Source organism: Ochotona curzoniae, unplaced genomic scaffold (assembly GCF_017591425.1).
Source record: "Ochotona curzoniae isolate NIBS_2020 unplaced genomic scaffold, NIBS_Ocur_1.0 contig_2318, whole genome shotgun sequence".
NCBI classification, from domain to species: Eukaryota; Metazoa; Chordata; class Mammalia; order Lagomorpha; family Ochotonidae; genus Ochotona; species Ochotona curzoniae.
Genome location: NW_024465419.1, coordinates 13,315,100 through 13,329,104, shown reverse-complemented (window position 1 = coordinate 13,329,104; position 14,005 = coordinate 13,315,100). Strand labels below are relative to the sequence as shown.

General features: G+C 41.3%; 1 protein-coding gene across 1 annotated transcript in view; it reads left to right on the top strand.

The window, feature by feature from the left end:
* The window catches only part of RNF19A (ring finger protein 19A, RBR E3 ubiquitin protein ligase), a 46,596-nt gene extending 37,418 nt beyond the window's left edge, over nucleotides 1–9,178 (top strand). Inside the window, exons 8-10 of the mRNA XM_040972645.1 lie at nucleotides 3,961–4,174; nucleotides 4,648–4,791; nucleotides 5,400–9,178. Of these exons, the coding sequence (XP_040828579.1) occupies nucleotides 3,961–4,174; nucleotides 4,648–4,791; nucleotides 5,400–6,090 (1,049 nt within the window). The 3' untranslated portion in view covers nucleotides 6,091–9,178. The remainder of the gene's footprint in view (nucleotides 1–3,960; nucleotides 4,175–4,647; nucleotides 4,792–5,399) is intronic.
* The last annotated feature ends 4,827 nt before the right edge of the window (nucleotides 9,179–14,005 follow it).

Here is a 14,005-nt window from a genome sequence, read left to right as displayed (position 1 = left end):
TTCCCACCAGACAGCTTTCAGTTACATATTCCACAAGGTTTTTGAAGTAGTCTCTGTAAAGTTAGCATCTAGCAAGAACTCTGCGCCAACCTTCATCTCTGTGTCTCAGCCCTTTTATCTGCTTAGCTTGTCCCTAATCTGACTCTCGGCTCCAGAGCTGAAGAATCCTCACGCACAGTGACGCCTCTCATTCCCCTTCATACCCCACGTTTATCAGCAATATCTTCCCTTTAATATTTAGCCATATTCTTAACTACTTCTTACCCTCTTCACTGATTTTTTCATTGGTCCAAACCATTGCTTTTCCCATGGAATGACATTCCCTAGGCACAGTGCATCCGTCATCCCGTCTCTGAAGCAGAAAGCAGGTGATGTTTCTCTGGTGCTCAAAACATTGAGTGACTTTAAACTGCAGTGGGACTGAAAATCCAGAGTCTGTGTCCTAGAGGCCCCGCCTGCCCTGGCCTGGGCTTATAGCTCGGCACCCTCCTGTGTTTTAGTACTCGTTGTTGACTTTTGAGGATGTTAAAGCAAGCTTCTATTCCTGAGCTTTTAAACTTGCCTGAAAAACTTTCCTTAGACACTTTCTCTTTTTTTTTTATTTATTATGTTTTTATTGCAAAGTCAGATATACAGAGAGGAGGAGAGACAGAGAGGAAGATATTCTATTCACTGGTTCATTCCCCAAGTGACTGCAACGGCCCAGGCTGTGTCGATCCAAAGCCAGGAGCCAGGAACTTCTTCCAGGTCTCCCACATGGAAGCAATGTCCCAAGGCTTTGGGCCATTCTTGACTCTTTCCCAGGCTACAAGCAGGGAGCTGAATGGGAAGCGGGGCTGCAGGGATTAGAACTGGAGCCCCTATGGGATCCCGGTGGCGTGTTCAAGGTGAGGACTTTAACCGCTAGGCTATGGCGCCGGGCCCAAGATGCTTTCATGGCTTACTCCTTTACTTTTATTTCTAAAAGAGCTGCATTGTCAAAGACGCCTTGCCTAATCACAGTACGTAAAATGACACACAGGCATTTATGTACAAGTGTGTATTATTACCCGGACTCCTTTGTGCTCTGCTTTATTTTCCCCCTAGCATTTAGCATGTGGAATATGTAATAGGAATCTAAATATTAGTATTAAAATTAGTATGAATAAAATAACACTATATTATATCATGTGAAAAATATTGTAAGATCAGAATATAATGTTAGAAAATTCTATAACTTGTAGATTAGAAATGGAATAGAAAAATCAGCTTTTAGCCCAAACTTACTGGTCTATGGAATAATAAAGACTTTAAATAATACCTATATGGAAAACAAGTCATACTTGTAATTTAAAACCAGACCGTCCGACACAGTAGCCTAGTGACTGAAGTCCTCTCCTGGCACATGCCGGGATCCCTTGTGAGTGCCGGTTCTAATTCCAACGGCCTCACTTCCCATCTAGCTCCCTGTTTGTGGCCTGGGAAGGCAGTGGCGGATTGCACAAAGCCTTGGGATCCTGCACCTGCATGGGAGACCTGGAAGAGGCTCAAGGCTCCTGGCTTCGGATCAGTTCAGCTCCGCTCTGACCGTTGCAGCCACTTGGGGATAAAATCAATGGATGGAAGATCTTCCATTCTGTCTCTCTGTCTCCCTGCATATCTGACTTTACAATAAAAATAGGATAAGTCTTTTTTTTTTTTTTTAACATTTTTTCTTTATTAATGTTATTATGATACAGTTCCATAGGCTCCTGGGATTTCCCTTATTCCCTTCCCAATTCCCACCCCCCACCTAGTTCCTCTATATCATTTCTAAAGTATAGTTCTTCATACACAATCATATGTCCATCATTGTGGACATGGTCAATGACAGAGAGTCCAGCATCCTATTGTTATATAGTAAACAGTTTCCTTGGGAGTCCATCTTTGTCTGGAAGTAGAAATGCATACTGCATTGTATCCTCACATCTGGATATGTTAGTCTCCATTTCATAGTTACTGTACATCCCCTTAAATGAAAAGTCACAGTACAAAATCAGCAATAGGAAGAAAAATAGAAATTTACAATGCTATAAAGCTAAATAACATGTTACTAGATATGACAGTCTCCATTACACAGCTACTATACATACCCTTAAATAAAAAGCCACAAACAAAAATTAACATCAGGAAGAAAAATTAAAAACACCAAGAAGTTAAATAACATGCTCCTAAATGACTAACAGGTAGCTGAAGAAATGAAAATCAAGGACCTTCTTGTAGAAAATGATGCTGCTGTATGATCTATGAGTCAATGAAGAATTTAATCAGAAGAAAGTGCTTTGAAGAGATCAAACTAACAAAAGGAAAAACATCAAAATTCATGAGATATAGCTTCTGCTGATTTTTGTTAATGAGACATGTCTCTTGTAGGCAACAAATAGATGGGGTTTGTCTTTTAATCCAGTCTATTAATTTATGACATTTAATTGATGAGTATAAACCATTTACGTTCAGGGTTAATATGTATGGATGGTAATTTATTCCTGTCATTTTAGCAATGGGTTGTTCATTGATGTAGTCTTCTGTTGTCATTTTACTGGGATGTTCTTCACATTTGCCTTTGGTTTTGTTAGGTGCTCTTCCTCTTCTCTGTCAAGAGAACATCTTTAAGTATCATTTGTAGGGCAGGTTGGAAAAAGCAAAATCTTTTTACTGTGGAAGAATTTTATTTCATTTTCAAAGACAAAAGAAAGCTTTGCTGGATATGTTATCCTGGGCTGACAATTTTTAGAATCTGGAATATCTCACTCCATTCTCTTTTGGCCTGTAGAGTTCCCTGTGAGAGGTCTCCTGTGAGTTTAATTGGCATTCCTTTATATGTCAATTGATTTTTTTTTTCATGTGCACATTTAGGGATCTTTTCCTTATGTTCAATTGAAGAGAGCTTGATGATCATGTGTGGTGGTGAAGATCACTTTTGGTCAACCATGTTGAGAGTTGTGTGCCCCTCCGTTGTTTTCCAATTCTTTCTCTAGTTAGGGAAATTTTCTCTTATTATTTCATTAAATATATTTGTAAAACCAGTTTCTGTTTCTGCACCTTCTGTGACTCCCATAACTCTTATATTTGACCTTTTAGTAGTGTCTTTGAATTCTTGAATACTTTTTTGGCCTGATCCAGCTCTGCTTCCAGCTTTTCGTTTGCTTCCCCCTGATGACAGGAAATATCTTAGAGTTCTGAGATTCTTTTTTCTGCTTGCTGTATTTTATTTTGGAGACTCTCCACTGTACTTTTAATTTGCTCTACTGTATTCTTAATTTCTGATATATCAGCCTTGATTTGCTTTATTGCTGCTTTTTCTTATGTAAGATATTCTTTAAATTCTTTGAACTCCTATATGTGCTTCTCATAGTTGGTCAGAAGCTTTATAATGAGTTTTCTGAATTCTGTATCCCCCATTTTCTCATTGTCTTCCTCAGTGAACTCTGATGTTAGCAAAGAGTTTTGCTCTTTTGCAGGGGTGTCTTCAGTAATATTCATTTTGCTTTTGTGTCTTCTTTTGCTCTTGATCATTGTACTTCTGATTAGCAGAGTCTTCTCTTTGGGGCAGGTTTCTAAGCTGTGTCACCCACAGGTCTACAGTTTGATTTTACTTAATTGCAATTGGCACACAGTTCTTTGATGCCACTCCCTCTAGCAAGTTCCAGGTCTGGGTTTTTATGTTAGATTTCCACCATGGTCTCGGTAGCCCCAACTCCTGGCTCACCAGTCTCCACCTCTTGTGCTGTCATGCTGAGGTTGCACTGTTGTCTGTACAACCTTTCTGAGGTACTTGTCAACTCTCATATTTATGTATCCTTTACTTTAGGTATGTTTTCTTTTCCTGTGTAATTATATAGTTTATATGGTTAGTGTTTGACCTGAAGTCATGGGGGAGTTTAAGGAGGATAGTAGTAACCGTACCTGTTTACTAAAATTCTTTGAAACATTTGCATTTAGACACAACATCAGTAGCAGAAGCAAGACATAATCCCAGCATAGGGGAGGGAAGTGTCGGTGGTCTGACTGGCAGTTTGAGTGCAAGTGGAAGCCACATGGATCGAATAGGAGCCATCCGAGACAACCTGAGTGAGACCGCCAGCACCATGGCGCTGGCAGGTGCCAGCATAACAGGGAGTCTGTCAGGAAGTGCCATGGTGAACTGCTTCAACAGGTAAGAAGGAGGCTGTTTGGGTTGGGTTGGGTTCTGCCTTCTCTTACCTAGAAATTACAAATTAGGTGAGGAGAATTCTGAACACAACGTGTGAACCAGCACCAATGAGGACTGAAATTCAGGACTTGAACTAACGGTGCCAGCCCCTCTGACTTTTATGCTTTATATTGAAACATGACAAAGCTCTGCATCCCAAATGAGAGTAATATGGCAGATTTAGTTTAAAATCTTTTGTGTTTTTTTTTTATTATTCTCCTCATATTTTAATTGTCAGATGGGTAATTTTTCCCATTTCATTTAGATGGCTGTTACCATTCAGTGTGGCTGCAATTAAAAAAAAAATTTGAACAAATCAAAGCAAGAAGAAACAAACAATAATGGTTTCTAAGATAGCTTTGCATAACTGGGTTTGCATATTCTCCAAGTGCTGACGTTACATAAGCTTTGGTTTTATCTGCCATCCCTCCTTGAAGGCTGGAAGTACAAGCAGATGTACAGAAGGAACGATGCAGTCTGAGTGGAGAATCTGGCACCGTCAGCTTGGGGACAGTCAGCGACAATGCCAGCACCAAAGCAATGGCAGGATCCATCTTGAATTCCTACATCCCGTTGGACAAGTAAGGAGAAAAGTTGTCACAAAATCAGAAGTGCTTTTAAGTTAATTTAAAGGAATTATTCTGTTCAAATTAGATGGGGAATAACAGTTACTGATTATTAAGTCCTTTGGGAGAAGAAAATGGTGAGATGTCTAAAATAAGCAAACAGGAAATAGGTTCATGGTTGCCAGGAGCTGAAGGAAGGGCAGAATAGGAATTGCCTGTTACAGATAGAAAGTTTTTCCTTTGGGTTGGTGGAAATGTTCTAAGTTAGATGTTGGTGATGGCTAACAAATTGCATGGGCCAAAAAAAAAAAAAAACCCACTTAACTATACAGTTTAAATGGGGCAATTTTATGATATATAAATTACGTCACAATGGAACGGTTCTTAAGGGGAAAAAAGAAACATGGAACCTGAAACAACACAAGCAGTAAATGCATGTATTAGTTTAAAAAAAAAAGCAGCAGCCATATTATGAGTTTTTGCTACAACATGTCCTTCATTAATGTGTTCTGAGAGCTTTTATATAAGCTCTGCATTTTTCACACAGAATCTCCTCTCCTTTAGCTGTTATCTGGATAAAGATTACAAGGAAGTCACCATATATTGTTCCTCTTGTGTTCCAGAGAAGGCAACAGTATGGAAGTGCAGGTCGATATTGAGTCAAAGCCATCTAAATTCAGGCACAACAGTGGAAGCAGCAGTGTGGATGACGGCAGTGCCACCCGAAGTCATGCTGCTGGTTCATCCAGTGGCTTGCCGGAAGGGAAATCCAGTGCCACCAAGTGGTCCAAAGAAGCAACAACAGGAAAAAAATCAAAAAGTGGTAAAGTGAGGAAAAAGGGCAATATGAAGATAAATGAAACCCGAGAGGACATGGATGCCCAGTTGTTAGAACAGCAGAGCACGAACTCGAGCGAATTCGAGGCGCCTTCCCTCAGTGACAGTATGCCATCTGTAGCTGATTCCCACTCAAGTCATTTCTCTGAGTTTAGTTGTTCTGATCTAGAAAGCATGAAAACTTCATGTAGTCATGGTTCCAGTGATTATCATGCCCGCTTCGCTACTGTAAACATTCTTCCTGAGGTGGAAAACGACCGTCTGGAAAATTCCCCACATCAGTGTAGCATTTCTGTTCTTCCAAACACTGCTTCATGTTCCGAAGTTCCACAGTTGGGTCATATTGCTGAAGAACATGGCAACAGTGGAATAAAACCTAACGTTGATTTGTACTTTGGTGATGCACTAAAAGAAACAAATAACAACCACTCACTTCAGACAATGGAATTGAAAGTTGCAATCCAGACTGAAATTTAGGCCCATAAATGCTGCAAAATAAATATCGCTGAACAACATTGTTTGGAGCTGGTTGAATTACGTGTGACTACTTTAAAGTTACCATCAAAATCCAGGTTTCATAATCCTGTGCATTTTCTGTGTTCAGCAAAAGCATTGTGTTTTGTGTGGGTCATTATTACCAAACTATGAAACGAAAGGCTTTAAAAGTGCATTATTGTAAAGATAATTTGTAAGAGCAAAGCATGTTCTGTGTGTTTAACACAAAACATTGCTTGAAGCACATATTTGTGTCTTTAGATAGAAGTTTGGCTTTATTTATAATCAATATAAAATACTAATGGAGTTCTACAGCATTCTTATGAAGAAGAGTTGAGGATTGCAGATCAGTGGTTAGTGACATTTTATTGAAACCACTAAGGGATACTATGTAAAAGAACTTTGCAGGTTGCTCTGGTATGTGATATGTTTTGTAATATTTCTGTTCATAACTGGTCAAAAAAGTAACTGGTCAAAAACCATTTTTCCCTTCATCTGCAATGTGGATGTATAGAGAGAGCTTAATGCAGCCCATTTGCAACCATTTGGATACTTAGATACTTTGAACAAGACTGTGGCAGCGTTTGCACAACTTTGAATAGAAATACTTGGTACCCTATATATCTTGTATCTTGTTGATGTCATCTTAGAAGAAAAATATAAAGGTAGGTAATTAAATATACTGACAGCAGCAAATAAGATATATTAAAACTGCAAAAATAAAACCCCACTAGGCTCTAAGTATTACAAAAAACCCACCTTTTTATTGAGTGCTGATGCCTTTGGAATAAAGTGGGCTTTGCAGGCCTGGTCTGAGGATTTTGCTATATTGTTTTCCATAATGTCCTATCACCTTGGATTATATTGAAAAATACAAGAAATAGATGAACTTAAGTGTGATTAATAAAAATGCTGAAACAGTATTAGCCTACCAAAGACATGCTCAGCCTCTAGTGAATAACATAATGCCACATAACCTCAGTTTTGAGCACATGTATATCTTCGCCAACCCTGAAAGCAAAACTTGGAGCAGAGCCTATACCAAGGCCCAAAAGGCCTGCTTGGTTGGCTGTTTTCTTTTGCTTTTGTTGCTGGAAGATGCTCAGTTGACATAAGCAGAAGTTGGCCAAAATACTATTCTATTAACTTCCTGGTATAGATTCTGTTAAAGCAGGTGAAACTCAACTATAGCAGTTTACAATGTCCCATCTTACATGTTTAAGTATTACCATTATGGTGCTATGGAGCATTTGCTTTTGATAAAAAGAAAAATGTCATGGGCTGCAGTCTTTCTTCACTTCTCTTCACCAGGTCCAATAATATGCTTATAACACTAGTGCCAGTTATTTTATTTGATAAAGCTTATTATGTATTTGTATATTTGTTTGCATTCCAATCTTGTTCAATAATGAGTGTGTAAAATGCCTATGAAAAATAAATGTAAATACTAATGTACTGATGCCGTGCATGATATATTTATAAGAATAAGAATGTCCATCTGATACATGGTAGTAATTTTAGATATAAGAAGACATTGAAATGATCTTGCCTTCTCATCGCACCTGTAAGTCATGCCTTTTCCTTCCCAGGATTCTTCTATTCATCAGATTTTCATTTTTCAGTGAGCTGGTTGAATTTAACCACAGTAAGTAAATCATTACATTGCGAAATGAGATCTGTATTATGAATTCTCATCTTAGAAAAGTAAAAAGATCGAAAGGATTGTTACAAGAGATACTATTCTGGCAACATGAGATGTTAAAAATGAAACCATCTGAAATCAAGTTAGTAGTAATCAAATGCTTTCAATTGTAACCTTTATAAAATGAATAGTAGATGGTTTTTCTGTTTTCCTGGTACTTGATATAAGGAAACTTTAGAAAGTGTGTGGGAAAATGGAATCAAGACATGTTTTGGTGCAGATTTTTTTTTTTGAAAGCCAGGCAGTTTTTTCATGAATGCCTTTTCCGTGCATTGTTACTGTGTCTCATGAAAATAATGTTGAGTGCCCTGACATTTCTGTGATGTGTAAAGATAAAACGGAAAGTGGTAGGAATACAGAGAAAGTGGTGTCATGTGGGTGGCCAGTGCATCTGCTTTGCTGCATCCCCTCTTCCTTTTGCCCTAACCGGTACCTCCTCAGTCTCACCTTAAAGTTCTAGGTCTTTCAGTTGACTCTGAAAGTTGCTTGTCACCCGAGATTTGTTAACCTTGCCTTAATATAGAACCATGCCAGATTGCCCTGGAGCTCAACTCTGGGCTAGACTAAAATAAGGAATACCCCAGGGTATTCAAAACCCGGCTAGACTCACTGAAATCTTTTTCGGACCTGTGGTACTTTATTTTTCTTTAAGGTCTACAGGAAAAAAAAATCACATGGTAGTGAAAGAAAAAAACACATACAACAATATGGCTTAAGTGTACAACACAACAACTTGGGAACACAGAATTTCAGTTAACTTTTTGCTATATTCAAATTTACATGATCCATCACTCATTTTTGTTGGAAATTGGATTAGATTATAAAAATATGAAACCTTTTTTAGAGCATATTAGTAGGTATGTTATAACTGTCAGAGCTATTGATTCCTATTTGGCATGATCAGATAACTCCTGATTCACAAATGATTTTGTCTTTCCATTCAGAAACCCTCAAAGCTGCATTTCAAATGGTTCCTTTTAACGGGTTGTCTTGCTTATTCATTACAGAATAACATTGCTAAAAGCCACTGACTGTATGTACTAGGTAATTTTGAATGTCTGAAATGGTGTTCTCGACTTGTATAACAATCCTTAAGTGAAGAGTGAAAGGAAGTTTTTGGTTTTAGTTCCAGATGGAATCACTATGCCTTTTGGTCAATTTTTGTGAGTTCTACCAGTTCTAGTTCACTCAGTAGAGTTACAAAGTAGAAGCTGAAGATACAACTTAGTACCAAATAAACATTCTGGCTTCAAGGAGCTTTTGTCACTGTAAAGAGAAAGACACAAATAAAAAGCAAACAACGGGGTTAAAATAGTGTCATAGGTGCTATGACAATGAGTGGGCAATGGGAACAGAGTGGCCGAGGTAGTGGGAAGATCTGCTGCTTTAAACAGGACAGACAGGAAAGTCTGCTTAGAGGGCCTTTGAACAAAGGCACGAAGGAGTGAGGAAGGAACTGTGTAGACCTATCTGCTCAATGTGCATTTCAGAAACTGGTCTGCTGATTGAGTTAATGGATGGTCTTGAAATTTGAGTTTGATATCTAGTAGGTCAAATCTGCCACCTGTTTTTCTTAGAGAATGTCTCATCTGTTCTTGGCACTTCACATTTCCATAACAATCTTAAGGCATTCTGCCAGTTTTGAGATTACATAAAATCTGCAATTATCCCTGTTAAAGTCTTTCACATTATTTTGATACTTGATTTTTTAAATGCTGTTGGAATGGTTTCTTTTTAAAATGTCGTTTTTTAGTTGTTACTAGTAATTAGTTGTTACCATTAATTTTAGCATTAATGATCTCTGTCTGGGGTCAGCATTGTGGTGCAGTAAGCTAAGCTGCTGCTTGGGCTGCCCGCAGCTCATATCCCAGCCCAGGGCTGATTTGAGTCCTGCTCTTGTGCTTCTCACCCATCTTCCTACTGATGCATTCTGGGAGGCAGCAAATGATGGCTCAAGTGCTTGGACCTTTGCCACCCACATGAGCCATCCTGTTGGAGTTTCTGCCACCCCCCATGGAAGGCTAGGAGTGCCACGTGCTTGTGGGCATCTGGGGAGTGAGCTAGTGATTAGGATTGTTTCACCCTGCCTTTAAGTAAATAGAACAAAATAAACATTTAAATAGAACATGCCTTTTCTGTCTGTGAAATACCCAGTTATCTTTATTGAAGAACCAATGCCTTGAAATGCCACTTTGTAATCTGAATACACTAACTGAATGGCCCTGTGAAGGGGGTGCACTTAGCCCCATGTTCAACATGAGGTAACTGAGGCACAGCAGCGTGCATTGCTTGGCCTAGAGTTGAACAGCTGCTAAGTCACAAAGTTAGGATTCAGAGTGTTGCATTTCTCTGGATTGTGAAATGGTGTTGTCTTCTGGGTCCTTAGCCCTGGCTAGGTCTTCCAGTGCGTGGTGCAGAATAGCAGTGACTGAAGGGGGTGGGTATTGTCGATAACTTACTCTCAAAGGGACACGTTTTAATGTGTTGGCTTTTAACTGCAACATTTGGTGCAAATAAGTTTTCCAAAAGTTCATGGGAAATGCATATTATGAAAAAGTGCATGGACTTAACATTTTATGCTGAAATAAACTCTATTTCCATTAACTTCCTGGAGTATTAGTAAATGAGGTAAACTTCTACATTTTTAATTTGTCCAAAGGCTCTTTCCCTGGAAAATGTTGAATTTTATTGGCTACTCTTAATTGGAGGAAGGGGGCATCTGTCATGATTTATTTCCTATAATGAATTTTTGTTTTCAAGTGTTAATGTGGGATAAACTTCATTATCAGAATGTGTGGAACCGGAATGATGTCTTCCTTGAACACCTGGTAAAAACCGTGGCCAAGGCTGCCTGGGTTTGATGTACAGCCAGGTTTTTAGGGCGCGTGAGCACCACAGTTGGATCTATGTAATTTGAGCAGTAAGGAATGATAAGCACATTCATCTCTAAGAGTTTATTTTAGAATGTTTGGGCTACCTTTTGACAATATACTCCTGCAATAACTTTTTTTTTTTCTTTTTGCCTTCTAGCCTTTTGCTTGCAGCTCCCTGAAGCACTTATTTCTATATTCACTGCATGAGGCCATTACAACTTAACTATATTACACAACGTACTGTCTACCAGGTACCTTGATCCTTAACTCTGAACTAAAAATACTAGGAAACTAGAATTTAAATAAATAAAACAGGCTTGTGAAATCAGGATATTTTCTTAAATATTCTCAGAGGTATGACAGCCACTGTAACATTTTTTTCAGTGTTAGTATAGCCAAGAAACTTTTGCTTTTGTGGGCCTTTTCTTGTTTGTTTAAAGAAAATGAAATGCTTTCAGGTAGGTAAAAGTTGCTTCAGAGATAACTAATAAACTGATGTAAAGACAGCTACTGTTGAAAGTCAGGTATACAAAGAATTTATTTCCCTATTTCCTCCCTCTTCCTTTTCTTTCCTGTTTGCTTTAATCCCCTTTCTAGTCCCTTCTGCCTATATTATCTTCTCCCATAACAAATGGAAACCATCAGATATTTATTATGGTTTTTGACATATAGTCACTTTGAGTTCATTGATTGTTTTCTGGATGGTTCTCAATAATACCTTAAGAAAATCTAAGTCAACCGTGTAGCTCTCCTTTTGAATAACTGCATTACAAATCTAAGGGATACACAGGTGATAGTTACTCCAGCTGATGAGCATTCACTGTGTTCTGTTTCTTCCTCACTGCAAAATACTTACACCTAAGTACTATTTTATGGATATTTTTAATGACAGGCCAACAGGTGTTGTTGCCCTGCCCAGCCCAGCTTGGTCTGCTCCCAATCCCAGCTCTCATGCTCACCAGTAGGAATAATGATCCAGCACAGATTAGTGGAGAGAAGAAACAGACAGATCTTCAATCCCTTGGTCCACTAACAAGTAGCCACAATAGCCGGAGCTAATCTGATCTTAAGCCAGGAGACAGGAGCTGCTTCTGGGTCTCCCATGTGGGCACAGGATCCCCAGGATTTGGGGGAAGTGGAGCACCCAGGGTATGAACTGGTGCATAAATGCAATGCCAGCACTTCAAGGTGGAACACTGGCCTGTTGAGCAACAACTGGCCCCCAAAATAATCAAATCTTTAAAATCTTTTTTAAAAAAATAAAGGAGATAGAAACTGCTTTTCAAACAACATAAGTATCTTCATCTAACTATTCAGGGAGACACACTGAAATCCTTCTGATGAAAATACTATACCTGGGCCCGGCGCGGTGGTGCAGTGGTTAAGGTCCTCGCCTTGCATGCCCGGGATCCCATATGGGCGCCGGTTCTATCCCGGCAGCCCCGCTTCCCATCCAGCTCCCTGCCTGTGGCCCGGGAAAGCAGTCGAGGACGGCCCAAAGCTTTGGGACCCTGCACCCGCGTGGGAGACCCGGAACAAGCTCCTGGCTTCAGATCGGCATAGCATGGGCCGTTGCGCTCGCTTGGGGAGTGAATCATCGGATGGAAGATCTTCCTCTCTGTATATCCGCCTTTCCAATAAAAAGAAAGAAAGAAAATACTATACCTGGAGAGGCAGCCACCTTCTGGAATCAGTGCTGTTCCTGCAGCTGAGGGTGAGGGATGACTCCGCAGGCTAGGCTGCACAGAACATCCTCAGGAATGATAGGGACCCCTTAATCACCTGTCACTGGTTAGCAGGTGAGTCCGCAGAGGCTGGGGGTGCTCAGTGAGTGCTGTGTGAATGTGTTCCTGTCTCAGGTGACCCAGCACGGAAGCCTCCTACAGCCCCACTACTGGATTCCCCCCTCATCCCCCGGGTGTCATGTGTGCTGGTTGGGTGCTGTGGTCCAGTCTGACATGGCCCACCTCACCTCAGCATTTGCCAGTGGGTGCTATAGCCTGGCTCACCCTGGCCCAGTCTGGCCCACCCCCAGTTCCAGTTCACACTAGTGAGGTCTACTGTCTAGCCCAGCCCAGCTAGCCCCTAACCTCGACCCTAATGTGGACCGGCTGGTATTGCAGCCCGACCTGGCATGACCCATACCTCATTCTGGTTCTCAGATTTGACAGTGGGTAATATGAACTGGCCCAACCTGGTTTGCCTCTGACCTAAGCCAAATATATGCTGGTGGGTACCATTCCCTGGCCTGGTCTGGGCTACTCCCTGTCTTCGTTCTTGTGTTCACCTGCAGGGAATGTATTCTGACAAAGGAATTTTCCAAGCTGCTCCATCAGGATCTCTCCTAATGCCAGATCTCACGCACACTGGTAGGTCCATGGACCAGCCCTATTTAATCCACTTCCTGTCCTAGCAGGAACAGTGAGTGGCCTTTCCTGAGAGGCCCTCACCCATTCCAGTTCTTGTTGGGTGCTACAACACAGCCAAGCCTGGTCAACACCCAAACACAGCTCACTTGCAGCTCTGCAGGGACAGGGACCTAACCCAGTCTGTCCTAAACCCACCCTGGCTCTCCCAAGCTAGTCTAGCCCTGTCTGGCACATCCCAGTTCCAGTCCACACCTGTGCTGAGGGACACTGTAGCCACATCCAGACCAGACCACAGCACCACTCTGGTGCTTGCATTCACCAGTGGGATGCACAAACCAGCCAGGGTGTCCCCTTAGTTCCCCAACCAGGCCTGATCCCAGCCACACATCTTGCACGTGCCAGTGGTTGCTCTGACCCAGCTTGGCATAGTCTTGGCTTTTGCCCTCAGATACTGTAGCCTGGCCTGACCTGGCCAGCCCCCAGTTCCAACTCTTGCTGGTGGGTGCTGCAACCTGGTCCTGCTCAGTCTACTCCCATCCCCAGCTCATGTAAACCAGTAGATTTGATAGCTTATCCCAGCATGACCTGCATTCCAGCCTGGTTTCTGCACTCACCAGTGGGCTAGGTTTACTCAGCCCTGCCCGGTCTGCCCCCTTCCAAAACCAACTCACACACTTGCCAGCGGATGGAGCTACCTTGCCCATTCTGTCCAACACCCAGGCCTGGACCATGTGCTCACCAGTGGGAGTTGTGGCCCCCCAGGGGAGTTGCCCAAGTTCCCCTACTCAGCCCACCCCCAGACCCAGACCTCATGAATGCTAGCAGGTGCTTGGGCCCTTATCTGGCATAGCCTTCCCCCACTGTCCTGGTCTTTTTGTGAACTGGTGGATGTTGTGGCCCAGCCTACTCCACACCCTATTTTAGGGTATGCATGCACCCTAACTGTTCCCAAC